At 35.6% G+C, this 17474-nt stretch overlaps 1 protein-coding gene across 2 annotated transcripts in view; it reads left to right on the forward strand.

Annotated features, from left to right (window-relative positions):
• Nucleotides 1–17474, forward strand: part of fndc3ba (fibronectin type III domain containing 3Ba) — a 174579-nt gene that overhangs the window by 125880 nt on the left and 31225 nt on the right. For both annotated transcript variants that reach the window (XM_051131518.1, XM_051131508.1), the window contains exons 8-17: nt 840–997; nt 3616–3675; nt 4673–4811; nt 7647–7700; nt 8039–8163; nt 9462–9636; nt 11391–11477; nt 13475–13613; nt 14928–14999; nt 16360–16478. In XM_051131518.1, coding sequence (XP_050987475.1) covers nt 840–997; nt 3616–3675; nt 4673–4811; nt 7647–7700; nt 8039–8163; nt 9462–9636; nt 11391–11477; nt 13475–13613; nt 14928–14999; nt 16360–16478 — 1128 coding nt within the window. The remainder of the gene's footprint in view (nt 1–839; nt 998–3615; nt 3676–4672; nt 4812–7646; nt 7701–8038; nt 8164–9461; nt 9637–11390; nt 11478–13474; nt 13614–14927; nt 15000–16359; nt 16479–17474) is intronic.

The following is a 17474-nucleotide window of genomic DNA, read 5'->3' on the forward strand; positions in this document are numbered from 1 at the left end:
AAAGTGATGTTCATATCACATACAACCCTGATATTCAGCTGTCTGATTTTGTAAAGTTGCTCATTCTGCTCTGCATTTAAGCATGAAAATATAAATGAATTTCATAATTTTGCCTTAGATTAGGTTATCAAGACATTTGGGTGTGCCCTTCAAAAATAATAAGTGTTTATTGTGATATAACTTGTATATTTGTCTGAAAAACCATTGGCAACTAAGTAACACACTAGAAACCCCCCCCTCAAAAAGGAATGGTTTGTCCCATTCTTGCATAATTTGCACAGTTGGATGATATTTCCTCTAAAAGCACATGGATGAAACACTAGACGTTATGTTCTCTCTCTTTCCCCTAATATTGGTTAAACTAACAAACCTGTGTCAAGAGTGAATTAACTGACTGTCAACAGTGTTACACAAGTATTATAGCTGCAAATTTTAACAAGACAGTTTAACTAAAACTTATGTTTTGTTTATGAAAATATATTTCTAAACATACCATATGCTCAGTAGTTCTAGGCTTCTGTGTTGAGTACAGGCCCAAAACACTAAAAATGTCAACTAAGTTACCCGTCAACTGTATTACCCAGTAAAGGTAACATGATGGACAGCAGCAAACATAGATGGTATTTTATGCACATATTTCTACAGAACACCTTTATTTATATAGTACTTTATATGATATAGATTGTTTCAAAGCAGCTATGTAAGGTCATGTTTGGGTTTTTGGGAAACAGGAAAACTGTTTTCTTCACATTGTCAAATTCTAAATGTACCCCTAATTATAGAGTGACCCAGGTATTGTTTTAGATTCTGAATGCTGTTTGTTATGCGTTTATCGACAGGTTTTTAATATCCAGGCGCGGACAGCGCGACTGACCTGGGCTCCACCAGCAGGCCTTCAGAACAGAGACAGGCACAGTAATGGACACCCCTTAACCTGCAGCTACGAGGTCACTCTCTCAGACAAGGGTCGTAATGGCCAGTACCGTGTCATCTATAGGTAAGATTGACTGGAGTATAATCATAGAGAAGCCGTGTAGTCCGCTCAAAATCCTTGAGAAGTCTTTATGTTCTCATAAATTAGCAGCATTCACCACAAGGGAGCAAGTTAGAGATGAATATATCATCAATCGAGCAAAAGAATCATTGGATGCAGCCTGTTCTCCCATCAGGACGTGTATGATTCAATATCCAGAGAGCAGACAGGAAAGATAATCAGACCCCTCACACCCTGTCATCACTGCTTTAAAGCATGACTCAAAGCTTAAAGCTTCAGACTTAAAATATGAGAGCAGTGGTGCTGGTGATATTCTACTTTTTTTATATATATATATATATATATATATATATATATATATATATATATATATATATATATATATATATTATACTATATTATATTGTTGTTTTTCAAAATCCTGGGATCAATTAATTAATTTATTTATGTATTATTTATTTATTTTATTTTATTTTATTTTTTGTTAATGAAATTAATATTTTTTAAGTAAAGATGCAGTTTTTTATTTCTATTTGTGAAAAAGGTGTGTCATGAAAAATATATAATGGTAAATGAGTTAATCTTATATATATTGTATGAATTGCTAAATTCAAATTAGGTTTTAAACTGTATTCAAACATGTCAAAATGTTAGTTTAGTTTAAATTACTTAGTTATTGAGTATATTGCAAAAAACAAACAAAAACACACCCAGAGAGAGCATGCATGCATTACATTATGGAGGTTAGACTACTGCACAAGCACATTTAGAGTTCTTGCTTTCACTGCCTGATTTATTCTATTAAAATACATTTAGAATTTCCCCAGAATTCAAGTTAAGGGAGCAAATATGCCCTTTTATATTTGTCTTTTATATTTTCAGTTGAATTCAAAAGTTTACATACACCTTGCAGATCTGATAAATAAGGGCAATCATACAAAATGCATGTTATTTTTTTTTTATTTAGTACTGACCAGAATAAGATATTTCACATAAAGGATGTTTACATATAGTCCACAAGAGAAAAATATAGTTACATTTTAAAAAAATGACCCTGTTCAAAAGTTTACATACGCTTGATTCCTAATACTGTGTTGTTACCTGAATGATCCACAAAAAAACTTTTTGAATTTGAAGATCAGGGTAAATGTAACTTATTTTGTCTTCTGGGGAATATGTAAATATGTTCTGTAGCTTCTGAAGGTCAGTACTAAATGGAAAAAAATATGATATTTAGGCAAAATAAGAAAAATGTACACTCCGTCATTCCGTTCAAAAGTATACACCCCTGGCTTATAGTGCAGCGTTTTTCCTTCTGGAGCATCAGTGAGCATTTGAACCTTCTGCAGTAGTTGCATACGAGTCCCTCAGTTGTCCTCAGTGTGAAAAGATGGATCTCAAAATCATACAGTCATTGCTGGAAAGGGTTCAAATACACAAAAATGCTGAAAAAACGCAGTATTAAGAATCAAGTGTATGTAAATCTTTGAACTATGTGGACTATATTTAAACGTCTTTTATATGAAATATCATATTCAGGTGAGTACTCAATAATAAATAACATGCATTTTGTGTAATCCCTTTTGTTTTGGTAAAATAACATTTTGCACACAAATTTGTGGGGTTTTTTTTAATCTAAATATCAGCGAGATTGCAGATGTGGTATTGATTTTATAAAACGGCTCCAATTAACAAGAAGTTAAATTTAATTGACTTATATTTTTGACAAAAGTTCCTGTTTTTGCTCTATTTCGTCAATGCCAAAATACTAGCACAATAACATGCTCAGGAAAATATTGTCTAATTTTTGTTGTCAACAAAATGTCAGAAAATATTGAAATGTCATTTTTTTGTTAATATTATAGACTAAGTTTTTTTTTTTTTTTTTTTTTTTTCTTCTTCTTCTTCTTCTTCTTCTTTCTTCTAAAAAGTAACTTGGTTTTATTTTTGTTCTAAAAAGTAAGTTGGTCTTAAGCTTTTCTCAAAAACAATAAAAAGACATCTTACCGACCCAATTGTATTACTGAATATTATATTCAACATTGCTGCAAAATACCATTGTTCGTACAGCTTTTCATTTGTTTTTTGTGCATAAATCAATTTTTCCTGTTTTCCTCACTGCTGTTGGTAACATAATGGATGTTTAAAATGGTTATAACTTGCATATTAAAATCATTTGCTGTTTTCATCAAGGCTTACGTAACAGAATTGTTTAGATTTTTAATGGGACGCACCACTCGTGCTGTGTTTAAAATTGAATTGTGCATGGCTGTTTCAATTTGGCCTCACGGTCGGGTAGCTCCATTCCAGTCCACTTTTGAGTGTTTCTCCTTTTATTGTTTTCCACACTCAAAAAGAAAATGACAGCGTATAATCCAAAAGAATGGGCCAGTTTTGGAGTTGCACCAATACGACCTCTAACAAAGTATAGTCACACCGCAAGGAAGAATGATCGCTGGAAATCTATCAAGGCAAAAACAATCACAGTTTTTCCCTTGAGCAGTTGTGCACAATAATTGAACAACATCACTTATGAAAGTCAATTTTGCACTTTGAACAACACAACTCTATTTCTGGGAACCATTAAGGTCGGTAACCATCATGTATGTGTGTCCTTTCAGTGGAGAGGAGTTGGAATGCAATTTAAAAGATCTCAGACCAGCAACAGACTACCACGTAAGGTGAGTGTAGCTGTCAAGTGTATTTCTTGCAATCTGCTGTTATTAGAGCCCATTGTTCCAGAAATTCGTGTTATTTCGGATGAACAGTATTGTCATTACAGTGATCCAATTATCTGCAGTTTTCTTGTTTAGAGATGAAAGTTAACATTAATGAAATATTAGTCATTTGTTTTAACTTCCATTTTTCTTTAATGACCTCAGCTCTGCCTAAATGTCTCTCTAATGGTCTGCTTGTTACCTGTGATTAATTGAGCCGAAAGTGCCGTGCATCATAGCGCTGGAAAGGTCAAGATTAAATATGATGTATGTACTGTTCCTCGAAGAACCTTTCAAGCCCACATTTGATGTAATCTCTGCCGTTAGTCTATTCTGTCATCGGGAGCACTTGTTATTGGACAATCCAGTGCTGGAGATCGGTTTGCCTGGGTCCTCATTAAAACGCATTGAAATTGCTGTCTGAGTTTTCAGTTGACCTTTGACCCCTGGCAGCGGTTGAACCAGTAACTGAATGTATGGTGGGAGACTCTCAGTTTCTGCAGTTAGATGTAACCCTGAATGCCCTGTGTGTCCCTGAAGTTATTATTTTTTCGCTCTTTATAAATCCGAGCGACCTGTGGGGAGTGTCATGTGTGTCTAGAAGATTTTTGTTCCACCTTTTTCAGCACCAGAATAAGAAATGAGTGTAGTGCTGCACTTAGCTCATCTTTTTTTAAAAGCAGTTTCTAAGCATTGTAAAAGCAATGTGCACTCGAACAGAAAATACATTTTAACTTTTGATTGTGGTGTAGTAAAGTATTGAATAAAGCACAGCTGTGCTTTGTTCCTGTTCTAACAACTCAGCTGTTGTTAGAAGTGTCAAGGTCATGAGTTCAATTAGTGATAAAATGCACCTTGAATGCACTATAAGCTGAAGTCACTCACTGTTTCTGTTAAATTTAGTATTGGTGATTTTGAATGAACTATTCGTACTAAATTTATGTGTGTTTGCCTTTCTCAGAGTGAACGCTGTGTGCAATTCTGTGAAGGGTTCGTGCTCTGAGGTAGGGGCTTTCACCACCCACAGCAGTACCCCAGACTGCCCGCTGCCCCCTAAACTATCCCACCGCACAAAGAGCACGCTCACCCTGCAGTGGAAGGTGAGACACTGTTTATCACAAACTAGTATGGAAGTTAAAGTCATAGCCAAATAGTTTCCTAGGCATCAGATATCAATTCTTCACTGAAAGTACATTTTAGCTTAAAGTTTTATTACAGATGAGAACCTCCATTGCATATCTAATGAGCCTGGTGGATGTAAAGAAATGTTCCATCTTCCTTACTAAAGTATTAAAAAGATCAAGTAAGAGAGTTCACCCAAAAATGAAAATTGTCTTCATTTTCTGACCCTCATGTTTTTATTCAAACCTATATAACTTACTTTCTTCTGTGGAACATAAAAGGAAGATAAGAAAAAGATCATGCATTTTCTAGAGACTATGAATAGTCAAAAAAATGCAGAAAGCACCATAAAACAGTCTATCCACCTTATTCTTCAACGCGAAAGTAACCTTATGGGCGAGAGTTGTAATTCATTCACTGCAATACGAAAATAACTGGAAGAATAACAATAAGCAGTAAACGGTAAAACTATTTGCAAACCTGTGTGTTCATAATAAAGATAATACAGTATTTTTACAGTATCAAGCAGCAAAACAAGGTGTTTTGTACTGCTAAAACTAGCTGGACGTAGTAGAGACTGGAAGCCAGACCCATAAAATGTACAAGTGTCTGTGCCCGCTCTTACGGGGGAAAAATAAGGTGGATATGACTCATGCAGTAAATTAAATACAGTGATACTGTGAAATATTACAGCTGCCACTATTATAACTGCTTTGTATTTTAAGGTGTTATGCATACAGCAATGCTAAATTTTCAGCATCATTACTTCAGTCCTTCAGAAATCATTCCGATATGCTTATTTGGTTGTCAAGAACCTTTTATTATTATTATCAGTGTTGAATTAAAAAACAAGAAGACCAGTTTGAATGGCATTATAGCATGTGAGCATATAGCACACAAGACATACTTTATGGACATGCCAACAAACAGGACAGGAAGAGAATACAAGATTGCAGTCGATATTACAAACTAATTTTTTTTTTTTCAACGCAAAGACGGGATAGTTCATCCAAAAATGAAAATTCTGTTGTTAATTACTCGCCCTCTTGTCGTTCCAAACCCACAAGACCTTCATTCATCTTCAGAACACAAACTAAGATATTTTTGATGAAATCCGAGAGCTTTCTGACCACATTGCTGGCCCAGAAATATAATAAGGACATCAATAAAGTAGTCCATGTGACATCAGTGGTTCAACCGTAATGTTATAAAGCTATTAGACTACTTTTTGTGCACATAGAAAACAAAAATAACAACTTTAACAGTTTCTACTTTTCTTTGCCAGTCTTTGATGCACAATCATGAGTACTACTACCTTTCTGGGTCTTGAATCTGTCAGTTGTGTTGCTCTCAGATATCATCAAAAATATCTTAATTTGGGATCTGATGTTGTCCGCGCATCAGAACGGATCAGTTTACAGTGAATGAATGTAGTGAACTTGCTGTGAGTTTAGCGCACGTTTAGGTGTGCACGTCACATCCGGATAATCAAAAAAGAGCAAAGGGGTGGGACATGGGTGGAGCTGGTTGCTGAAACCACGCCCGCCTAGAGCGACGGTGGTGACAGCAGCAGCATTCCATCTGTCACTCAAGTGGCCACGCCCTAAATTATGCAGAACTTTAAGGCTTAATATAATTGAAACGGATGAGTTATAAAAAAATGAAGACATGAAGGGCAAAATTAGCTATATAGACCAAAAGCACTTTTTGTCCCAGGCTGTAAACATTTTTTTCTGCTGTAAAGTTGGGCACTTTAACATGGGGAGTCCCTTTTGGAGCTGGTCTCTAGCGGCCAGTCGATGAATTGCAGTTTAAGTCACTTCCGTGTTGTTTTCAATAGAGAGAGCGGGAGGTTGCAGCTTGAGTGAAATGCATTTTTCGAAGCCTGTTTTCACTAAAGCTGTAGTTTTCCTTCAAAATCAAAGCTCTACTGCTGTCTCCAAAATAAAAGTGTAAAAGTGCAGTATGAATTGCTGACAGCTAGTGGTTTAAATGGGTAACGTTGAATTGGGAACTGCAGTCCAAATTCAAAATATCTGTCAAGTGTAGAAATTAAGAAAGAAGTGATTGTAATTTCCCTACTGAAGTGGAAGGCAAAAATTTGAAATACTCATTTTCATAATTTCGTAATTGTTTTACAATATATGGCTATTACTGTCATAGGAATAATAATAATGTAAAATTGTTATTATTATTGTTATATTCTAATTTGTTTAGCTTCTAAATCACCAGTATGAATGTAATTTAGACTGAAACAGTACATCACAAATAAAAAGAGGGCCGACTCCCCTTTAAAGTTCAGATACAAGTCAGTTCACTGACTTAAGTTTTCTTAGTTAAGAACATGGGTTGGAGCTCTTAATTTTGAACTCTCAAAGTGCATTAGATAGAAGAATTTAACTTCAAAATGTACAAAATTTTCATTTTTTTCCAAGTCCTCATTTGTCCTCATCGTATCAATAGATTTTGATATCATTACATCCCTATTATTAAAACAACACATATTTGGCATGACTGTCCAAATCTGTTCAGTTTAATAATAGCATTACCCTGAAATGAGTAGCCTGTTAACAACGTAACACTATCACGTCGGTGTCTGAATTCCCTCATGCACTATATAGAAAGTGAAAAAAGTGAGTGATGTCCTACACAGCAACATCGCTGACTCCATCACTAATTTAAGAATTTCATGGTCCAGTACACAGAGAGTACTGTGTGTTACTTAATTCATTTTTTTTAATCAGGAAACATTTTTTCATTCATTTTTTATTTATGCAGTTCTAATTAGTTTCTTTTTATATCTCTCCTCTCAGGCACCAGTCGATAATGGATCAAAAATCACCAGTTACCTTTTAGAGTGGGATGAGGTATTGCTATATTTATTTTTTATTTTTTGTTTCACAAGAAAGACTTTATAAAGTTCATAAAGTCATTATTTAGTTTCTTTTCACATTTTAAGTGAAAGCGCCTTCTGAACTACATTGCAACATTTTGAACACTAATGATGTCTTTCTGACATCAACCCTCTTCACAGTGACTCTATTTAAAGATTCATATCTGAGTGATGTCTCAGTTGCCACTGTTGCCACTCATACATTTCTCACTCCAGCCATCATTACAGCCATTTTAAGCTGAATGGCTTCAGTGGATTTAATGCAGCGTAGTGATTGAGATGTTTGTGTTAATCATCTGCTCCATCTATTAGGGCAAAAAGAACAACATTTTCAGAGAATGTTACTTCGGAAGCCAAAGGCACTACAAACTCACTCATCTGTGTCCAGCCATGGCCTACACGTTTCGAGTGGCGGCGCGCAACGACATTGGAATGAGGTATCACTGCAGAATTACATGCATAACATTTTCTAGGCTTAATTCACTAAAACACAATAACATTAATGTTACATACTGTTTAGTATGGATTGTGTGCAAACTGGGATACTGCCAAACAGTTAAACACTGTTTGACCAACTGTGTTAGGAGGATTTGGAGGTAATATAAGGATAACAAGGCTCTTTCTATGGGTTGCTATACAGGATGCATATTATTAAACCCTGTGTGTGACAGAACAATACCATTATCCCTCTGTAATCTGATCGCATCACCATCCTTCAAGTCTTAATGGATGTGGAGAGCCATAAAGTCACCTTGATTCAGGAGAACAGACGGCCATTCGAGTGCTTTGTCTTTCTCTTTCGTTCTCGATGTCTTCAGTTTCACCTTTTATGTAGTCTTTTCACACGTAGAAAAAATATTTATCCCAAAAATGTATGTTGATATAATGTATTTATATCAATATTTATTACATAGTTATTTATTACATATTTTATAGTTTTGTTAGTATTTTTTTGTTTTTAAAAAGAGAAAAAAGTTGATTAGGAGGCAAAGCCATCTGTCTCTCACTCAAATCTACTGAATAACTAGAGAATAGAGCTATAAAATATGTAATGTTTGGTCCACTAGGTAGAAATGAAGCTGTTGAGGTAAGACGGTCATTACTCTGAATGCAGCGCCATCCCTCGTCTCCTCCGTCTCCGGACATTAATACCAGAGACTCATTCAGAGTGAAGCAATACGCTGAAATATGAGATTCCACCTCCAGCAAACCACCTTTTGCCCAGTCTGAAGAGGACATTTTTTATTACTTCCTTAACTGAGAGAAGCTCATTTACCATCTCCTGTTTCCCAGTGGCAGTAATGGGCACTCTCCTACACACAGTAAATACTGAGGGCTCTAGTAAACTTGTCGCAACCAGTTAATTGGAAGAAACTAGATTTAAAGCCGCTAGAGAGGAAAACTATTCAAATTCAAAATATAGTGAGATGAGAGGAAAACTATTCAAATTCCTTAAATCAGACTGGAAGTTGTTCACACTGAAGCCGTGTTAAAAAATAAACTCGATTAAAGTGTCTGACCTGAGAGGGATGCAAATGAACAGCCCCTGCAATGAGATGTGGAAACTTTCACAAAGTTTATGCATAACACATTTATACGGCCTTCTTGGTGGATAACCACAAAATGAAAAACATTCCATTCCTGGCCATTATACGGCCTCTTTTGTGCGTGTATGTATGTGTGTGCATATTTTGATGTAATTCTGATTATTTTCTGTCTCCTTTTTGTTTGTCAGTGGCTTTAGTCCTGAGGTGGTCTTCTACACGACTGGAAGTCTGCCCCACCTGCCCCACGCTCCTCGGCTGGTGCGTGCTGGAATCACATGGATCACGCTGGAGTGGAGCCGACCAGATGGCTGCACCGCAGAGGAACCCGTCACATACACGCTGGAGATCCAGGAGGAGAACATTGTATGTCATTTAGATGACAGTGTCATCAGTTGTAGCATGAAAAGAACATTCTGCAGTTGAACTTATTTGAACCCAATTGCATCTGGTTGTGTTGGGAATTTAGAAACCAGTCATTAATTAGGATAGGCATAATTTTTCCAAAAAAATACTTGAACCAAATCATTTTCATAACATTCTACTCCATAAGTGTTTGGATGTCTGCATTGTTCCATCAAAACAACAAATAGTCAAATGTCTTTCTATTGCATTCATATTGTGCTTAATGCATATGCAACACTCATGAGAATTACTGTACAAAAAAAAAAAAAACTTTAAAGTGTCACTGAAAAACAGTCATATTTTGGTATAGTTACTGTAGAACCAGTTATTTACGAAGATGTTTTAGTGCCACGTAAAAAAAAATTACAAGATAAAAATTGTAATATTTTAAGAATAAAGTCGAAATACTATGTGAATAAAGTCGAAATATTATGAGAATGAAGTCGAAATGTTCTGAGAAAAAAGTCGAAACATTTTGAGAAAAAAGTCGAAACATTTTGAGAAAAAAGTCAAAATGTTTTGAGAAAAAAGTCAAAATTGCGAGAATTAATTCATAGCAATTACGAGATTAAAGTTATAATATTTTGAGAGTATATATAGCCTATTGCATATTCAAATGGTCCGGGTTGGGAGCACCGGGAGATATTCCAAAGTCTCAGCTTTCAAATTCTGTCAGTTTTATAGCGAAATACAAACAATATGTCTATTACAATAATGTGCTTTTCTTGCTCTTTAATGTGGCCTGACAGATCGCTATATATGCCTCAGTTTAAGCGGCATGTGAATCAATCAGCGAATGAATATGCATACAGTGATCTGTTCCGCCACATTAAAGAGCTTGAAAAACATGTTTGTATTTCGCTATAAAACTGATTTTGAAATCTGAGACTTTTTTAAATTAAAAGTACCAAAAGCACAAAGCTTATTGCTATTATTGGGGGGCTGTCACACTACAAAAAAATGAATGCAATCGAACACATTATTTCCGAGCATACTGTCCCAGTGAGTATGACGCATGGTTTGATTTCTGCTAATAATCCCATATTTATAGTGTATTAAAATGGGTTAAATAAGACAGCTATTAAGCTGTTTACTTGTAATTATAAATATAATTTACTGAGTCCTTATAATTGACTCTTCCTCATCCCAGTAAGATGATGCAGCCGCTCGGATGCACAGTATTCAAATAAATTCCGGTGGTCCCAATCCGGGCCATTTGCAGTAGCAACATAGGCTATACTCTGAAAATATTATAACTTTAATTTCTACGATTTAAAATTTCAAAACATTTTGACTTCATTCTTGAAACATTTCAACATTATTTTCAGAACATTATGACTTTATTCTCAAAATATGTTGACTTAATTCTCGTAATATTTCGACTTTATTCTCGTAATTCCAATTTTGTTACGAGAAATATTACGACAAAGTCTAAATATTTTGACATCATTCCCGTAGTATTTTGACTTTTTTTCTCAAAATATTTCGACTTTTCTCAAAATTTTACAACTTTGATCTCATGATATTAGATTTTTTTATTTTTATTTTAGTTGTTTTAGTTATTTATTGGTTAATCTCTTGAAAAAACTAAAAGAGTTAAAAATTGTGATGTTAAACTGTAATGAGAATGATAGATTCCTTACTAATTCTTCGTGCTGTGGTGTTTATAGTAACATAAGGTTACTAAGAGGCTGTTTTATGGTCATTTTCCACAGGGAACAGAGTTTCACCCAAAGTACACTGGAGAAAACTTGACATGTACTGTAGAGGGCCTGAAAAGAAGCACGCAGTATAAATTCAGGGTGAGTAAATGCTTTTTTTTTAATCTTGTAGCTTAGAATGCCACAAAATGTCATTATTATGTGCTTTACAGAGCTCAGTTTATGCACCCCTAGCTATCATCATAATGCATTTAAACAAAAAAAGAGTCTCTTGGATGTCCTGAGGGGTAAATCTAGATCACAACATCATTTGGAACTCTGGAGAGTAACACAAATGTCTAGAGCATGCTGGTAACTGTGGGCTACTTCACTGCTTAAAACGTGGACATGAAACAGAAATATCACAAAAAGTTACAAACAGGCCTACAGTGAGATCACATTGGTTCAGAATCTGTGAACATATATGAAGCATCAAATTTTAAGAGTTGACAGACAAATGCACCTGTTTTGGAAACAGTATATAGAAAATAAATGACAAAATCCTTAAAAATTATCCTGTGAGGGGTGTGTTAAAGGGATAGTTTACCCACAAATGAAAATTCTGTCATTAACTACTTAGTTTCCAAACCAGTAAGACCTTCGTTCATCTTCAGAACACAAATTAAGATATTTTTGATGAAATCAGAGAGCTTTCTGATCCTGAATAGACAGCAACCCAACTACCACGTTCAGAGCCCAGAAAGGTAGTAAGGACATTATTAAAATAGTCCATGTGACATCAGTGGTTCAACTTTAATTTTATGAAGCTACAAATTACCTTTTGTGCGAAAAGAAAATGAAAATAACACACGTCGAGAGTCGATACAGAAGAGAAGAAATTGTTGAATAAAGTCATTATTTTTGTTTTCTTTGCGCACATTTAAGTATTGTTGTAGCTTTATAACATTACAGTTGAACCACAGAAAAAAAAAAGACAGAAAAACACATTAAAGACACTTGGAGAGATCCGAAAGGTCACATTTGCCACATATGCTAATGTATTGTTATTGACATTCTCAAAAATACCAAAGAGGTGTGTTTGTCTGTTTTGAAGAGAATAATGCTTTCTGTAAAGTGCTGGTCGAATATTAATTGCTAAGTCATAGTGACCTCTTGTTTTGGTCAAGCGTAATCTGCTAATTATTAGCCAGAAGTGTGCAGCATTTACCACATGCTTTTCAAAGGCACACAGTGTTTTGTTTACCTGTGTGGGTGAGTGAGTATATGTGCAGGAAGCGTGTTTTTGTGTTAAAGGGACACCTGACAAATTAAGCCTAGAGTCATACATTGTTAATTACAGTGGCAACAAACTGCTTTAACCTCTCTGTGCTCCACTGACTCATACTACAGTTGTTTTTTATTATCAGCACAGATATTTTCTTCTGTCATGTTCATGTAGTGAACTCTCCTATCCAATTATGAGTGAACCGCAGCCCACGTCAAGAGCTGCTGTAACGCAGTGAGTGGGTCTGGCTTAAGTGCTGTCATAATTAACAGTAATTCCTCTGAATGGTGCACAAACCTCTTGGCCTTTTTTTTGCATTGTTTGAAGCGGAGGCATCTATTAAAGTTGCAGGTGCAAATAATAGCAGTGTGTAAATGTGTTATGTCATTACTTCTGCGTATGTGACAGATTATTTGCATACAGAAGCTCTTTAGGCTGTGTGTAAAGGTTTCTATCTTTGTTATAATCTTATGTTTTATATATGTGAAGCTGAATCTGAAGCTGTCAGATTTATATCTCATGCATGTCTTGTATTTCTCACTTTTTTAAATTTGTAAAAAAAAATTTAATCAATATGTCAAATATTGCTATTGCTTATTCTCTTTCTCCTGGACATGTCCTGGCTGAAATTTCTAAATTGCCTAAAATGTATGGATTTTGGTTTCCTATTGAAATGGTCTCTGCAGTCCTCATAGATTATGTATGTGTATTTCTCGTGCCTGACGATTGCTTGATTTAGAAATCCCAGCCAAGTCTTGGATAAAGAGAATGTATGGTCACCATATGAATTAATGATATTGCAGAACATGCAGTTTAGCAAGAAATGTGGTAGTGGTGCTCCTGGTTTAAACAGTCTTGTTTTTGTGTCTTCCAGCTCATAGCCTCGAATTTGGAGGGCAGGAGCAGTCCCAGTGAGGTGCTGGTGTGTAACACCAGCCCAGACAAACCTGGACCCCCCTCCAGACCCTGCATCAAGGGCCCTATCAGACCCTACAGCTTCAGTGTCAAATGGGGTATGGCTTTTTGTGCAGCTGAAATGTGCACTTTGAGCTGTTGCATTTGCTGAATTGGTTTCTGGCTGTGAGGAGAAATTGGAAATCTCGTTTATGTTTGGGAGTAGACGCAATCTGTTTTGCATTTGACCTCAACCTTTTGAATCTTGGAAGTTGAGAGGAAATGTAATATTAATATTAAAAATAAAGTTGTAAAAACTCGTATTTACAAACCTACAAAAATTGCAATCTCCTTTAGTGCTGGTATTGCACTTGTGTCTTTGTCTGAGATGTGAGTCATACTACATCTCACCTTGGTGTCTTCTTTTGTAATGCGCTGCTTGGCTTCTGCCACTTTTCAATTCAGTTCCTTGTTTGCAATCACGAGAGGTCTGCAATTGTATTGCGTTCTCAGTGTGAAAATTCCCTCTTTATTTCCCCGTAGTATTGAACCAAACAGTTCATTTCTGACAGCTGCAATAAACTTCAAAGGCAAATGTCTAAAACTTAGTCAAACAGTCAATACAAAGGGATACAAGCTTTTAATAAAAATCAGGTCTAAAAATCTAAAGGGCCATATCATAAGAAATCAAATATCCCTTTAATCTTTTGAAATGTGTTTATTCGTATAATTAAACCAGTGCTTACGGTAGCAAATAAATTACTTAATTCTGGCTTAATAAATGCATATTAACCTGTAACTAACCAAATTACATCATGTTTCTGCCACAAACAACTTAATAAACAATTAAATTGGACCTTAGAAAAAAGATTACTTGAAAAATGGGTGATCCAATCCTTTTAATACAGTTTTTATACTGCTTTATCTTTTTTGTACACTCATGTAACCTTAAATAACAGTTAGTGGTTTAGCTGTTGTTCAAATACTGTTTAAAGGGGTCATTGGATGCCCATTTTCCAAGTTGATATGATTCTTTAGGGTCTTAATGAAAAGTCTATAACATACCTTGGTTAAAATATTTCAGTGGTAGTGTAAAACAACACCCTTTTTACCTTGTCAGAAACAGCTCTGTTCACAGCGAGTCGTTTTGGTGTATGTCCCTTTAAATGCTAATGAGCTGTGCTCACCCCGCCCCTCTCTTCCCTGGGGTGACGAGCCGTTCTCTGAGAGACTGTAAACTTCAGCCGCATTATTAGGCGATTTGCAAAGATTGATAAATTTATGTTCAAATTACATGTAAAAGTGAATTTTGCATCCAGTGACACCTTTAAAGGAGCTGTATGTATTGTATGGTAAACACATCTGTGTGTGTGTGTGTGTGTGTGTGTGTGTGTGTGTATTTCTAATATCCTGTCTGTTTTGTCACACTACAGATCCTCCACAAGACAACGGAGGTTCAGAAATCTTGAAATACCTCTTAGAGATTTCGGAAGGAAATTCTGATGGTATGTGTTAATGTATGCAACACCGATATGTCACTTTGACATGCTTTTTGTGTGGGTTGCCATCTGTCTGCCTGTTTAAGAATATTTTTGTCCTTGGTTAAATACATCTCAATTGTATTTCAAAAGTATTCAGACATAAATCATGTTTTTTGTTTTGTTATGTTTTTTCTCCCAACACGAACCCTTTCAAAAGAACATTGCAGTTCTGTGTCCTCGCACTGTCACATCTGTCCTTGTTTTCTTATACAAATACTCCTTTAGTGCTGCCAGAGAAAACAGAAAAGTAACAATGAACATTCAATGAATGAAATTCATGAATTTTATTCATTGAATGTTCATTGTTACCTTTGTGTTTTATGTGACACTGGATTCATTAAAGGATTAGTTCAGTAATTTTATAGATAATTTACTCACAGCCTTGTCATCCAAGATGTTTAGGTCTTTATTTGTTCAGTCGTAATGCTTTTCGAGAAAAACATTTAAGGAATTTTCATCATATAGTGGACTTCTATGGTGCCCGCGAGTTTGAACTTCCAAAATGTAGTTTAAATGCAGCTTCAAAGGGCTCTAAACGATCCCAGCAGAGGAAGAAGAGTCTTATCTAGCAAAACGATCGTTATTTTCTAAAACAAATTACAGTTTATACACTTTTTAGCCACAAATGCTCATCTTGTCTGTCTCTGTGATGCGCAAACTCTGTGCGCTCAGGTTTAAGACAGGGTAAGTCGAAAAACTCCAATCTCATTTTCTCATTTTAATCTCAGTACTGACCCAGTGTTTACAAAGTGAACATGCAAACAAGGTCAAACGCCCGTTACAAAAGGTAAAACAGCGATGTAGGACAATTTTGAAGTTGGAGGAGAAAATGAGATGGGAGTTTTTCAACATACCCTAACTGTATTGAACCGGAGTGCACAGACTACACATGCGCATCACAGAGCTAGACAAGATGAGTATTTGAGATTAAAAAGTATATAAATTATAACTGTTTTTTTAGAAAATAACAGATCGTTTCAATAGATAAAACCCTTCTTTCTCTGCTGGGAGTCCTTTAAAGCTGCATTTAAATGGCATTTTTGAATTTCAAACTTGCGGGCACCATAGAAGTCCTCTATATGGAGAACATTCCTAAAATTTTTCCTCAAAAAACATAATTTCTTTACAACTGAAGAAAGAAAGACATGAACATCTTGGATGACAAGGGGATGAGTAAATTATCTGTATTTTGTTCTGGAAGTGAACTAATCCTTTAAGCTTTGGGGACAATTGAGGACTTGTTTAGATCTGACTTCCTGATATTCATTGTGACCAGTTGCTTGCCTCACCAGTGTTTAACCCTTTGATGTCTTGTATTCGGTAGCCAATCAGTGGGATATTGCCTACAGTGGTCCTGCCACAGAGTGTGAGTGTGAGGACTTGAAACCCGGCACATTGTACCGACTGCGCACCTGCAGCATCAGCACAGGTGGCCACAGCCAGGTAAGAGTTTACGTGACTTCTGTCCAAATGTGATCTCCCAAGAAATGCATTCAGAAAGAATGAGTGAATTGTATCTATATAGGAAAAAAAATAAAAAATAGTTATGTATTTGGTGGAAAAAGTATATGAATTATAATTCACGTCAATAGAAATACACAGTCTGTTTTTCACAGTGTTTATTGGACACACCATATAAACATTTATAGTGAAGGTTGGGGAAAGTATGGATTTAATAACTGGTTGAACCTCCTTTGGCAACAGTAACCTCCATTAACCTTTTCTAAATGTTATTGTGGATCAGATCTGTACAAAGTTCAGGAGGAATTTTCCATTTTTGCTGTTCAGCAATATTCTTAAGGTGTCTGGTGTCAGCAATAAAATAAATCAAAACATAGCATTGCTTGTGTGATATTTAAAGGAGTAGTTCACTTCCAGAACAAAAAATTACAGCTAATGTACTCACCCCACCGTCATCCAAGATGCTCATGTCTTTATTTCTTCCATCGTAAAGAAATTGTTTTTTGAGGAAAACATTTTTAGGAATTATCTCCATATAATGGACTTCTATGGTGCCCGTGAGTTTGAATGTCCAAAATACAGTTTCAGTGCAGCTTCAAAAGGCTGCGAAACGATCTGTCATTTTCCAAAAAAAAAATAAAAATGTATTTATTTTTTAACATCAAATGCTCATCTTGTCTAGCTCTGCGTTTACTCTGTGCATTCCAGGCAATACAGTTAGGGTATGTCGGAAAACTCCCATCTAATTTTCTCCTCCAACTTCAAAATCATCCTACATCGCTGCAGAAGTACCAACCCAGTGTTTACAATGTGAACGTGCAAAGAAGGTCAAACGCCATTTACAAAAAAAGTAATGAGAAAAGAAAATGAGATGGGAGTTTTTAGACATACCCTAACTGCACTGACCCGGATTACACACACAGTACGCACTCACATCGCAGAGCTAGACAAGATGAGCATTTGAAGTTAAAAAGTATA

The sequence above is a fragment of the Labeo rohita genome, chromosome 2, assembly GCF_022985175.1.
Source record: "Labeo rohita strain BAU-BD-2019 chromosome 2, IGBB_LRoh.1.0, whole genome shotgun sequence".
NCBI classification, from domain to species: domain Eukaryota; kingdom Metazoa; phylum Chordata; class Actinopteri; order Cypriniformes; family Cyprinidae; genus Labeo; species Labeo rohita.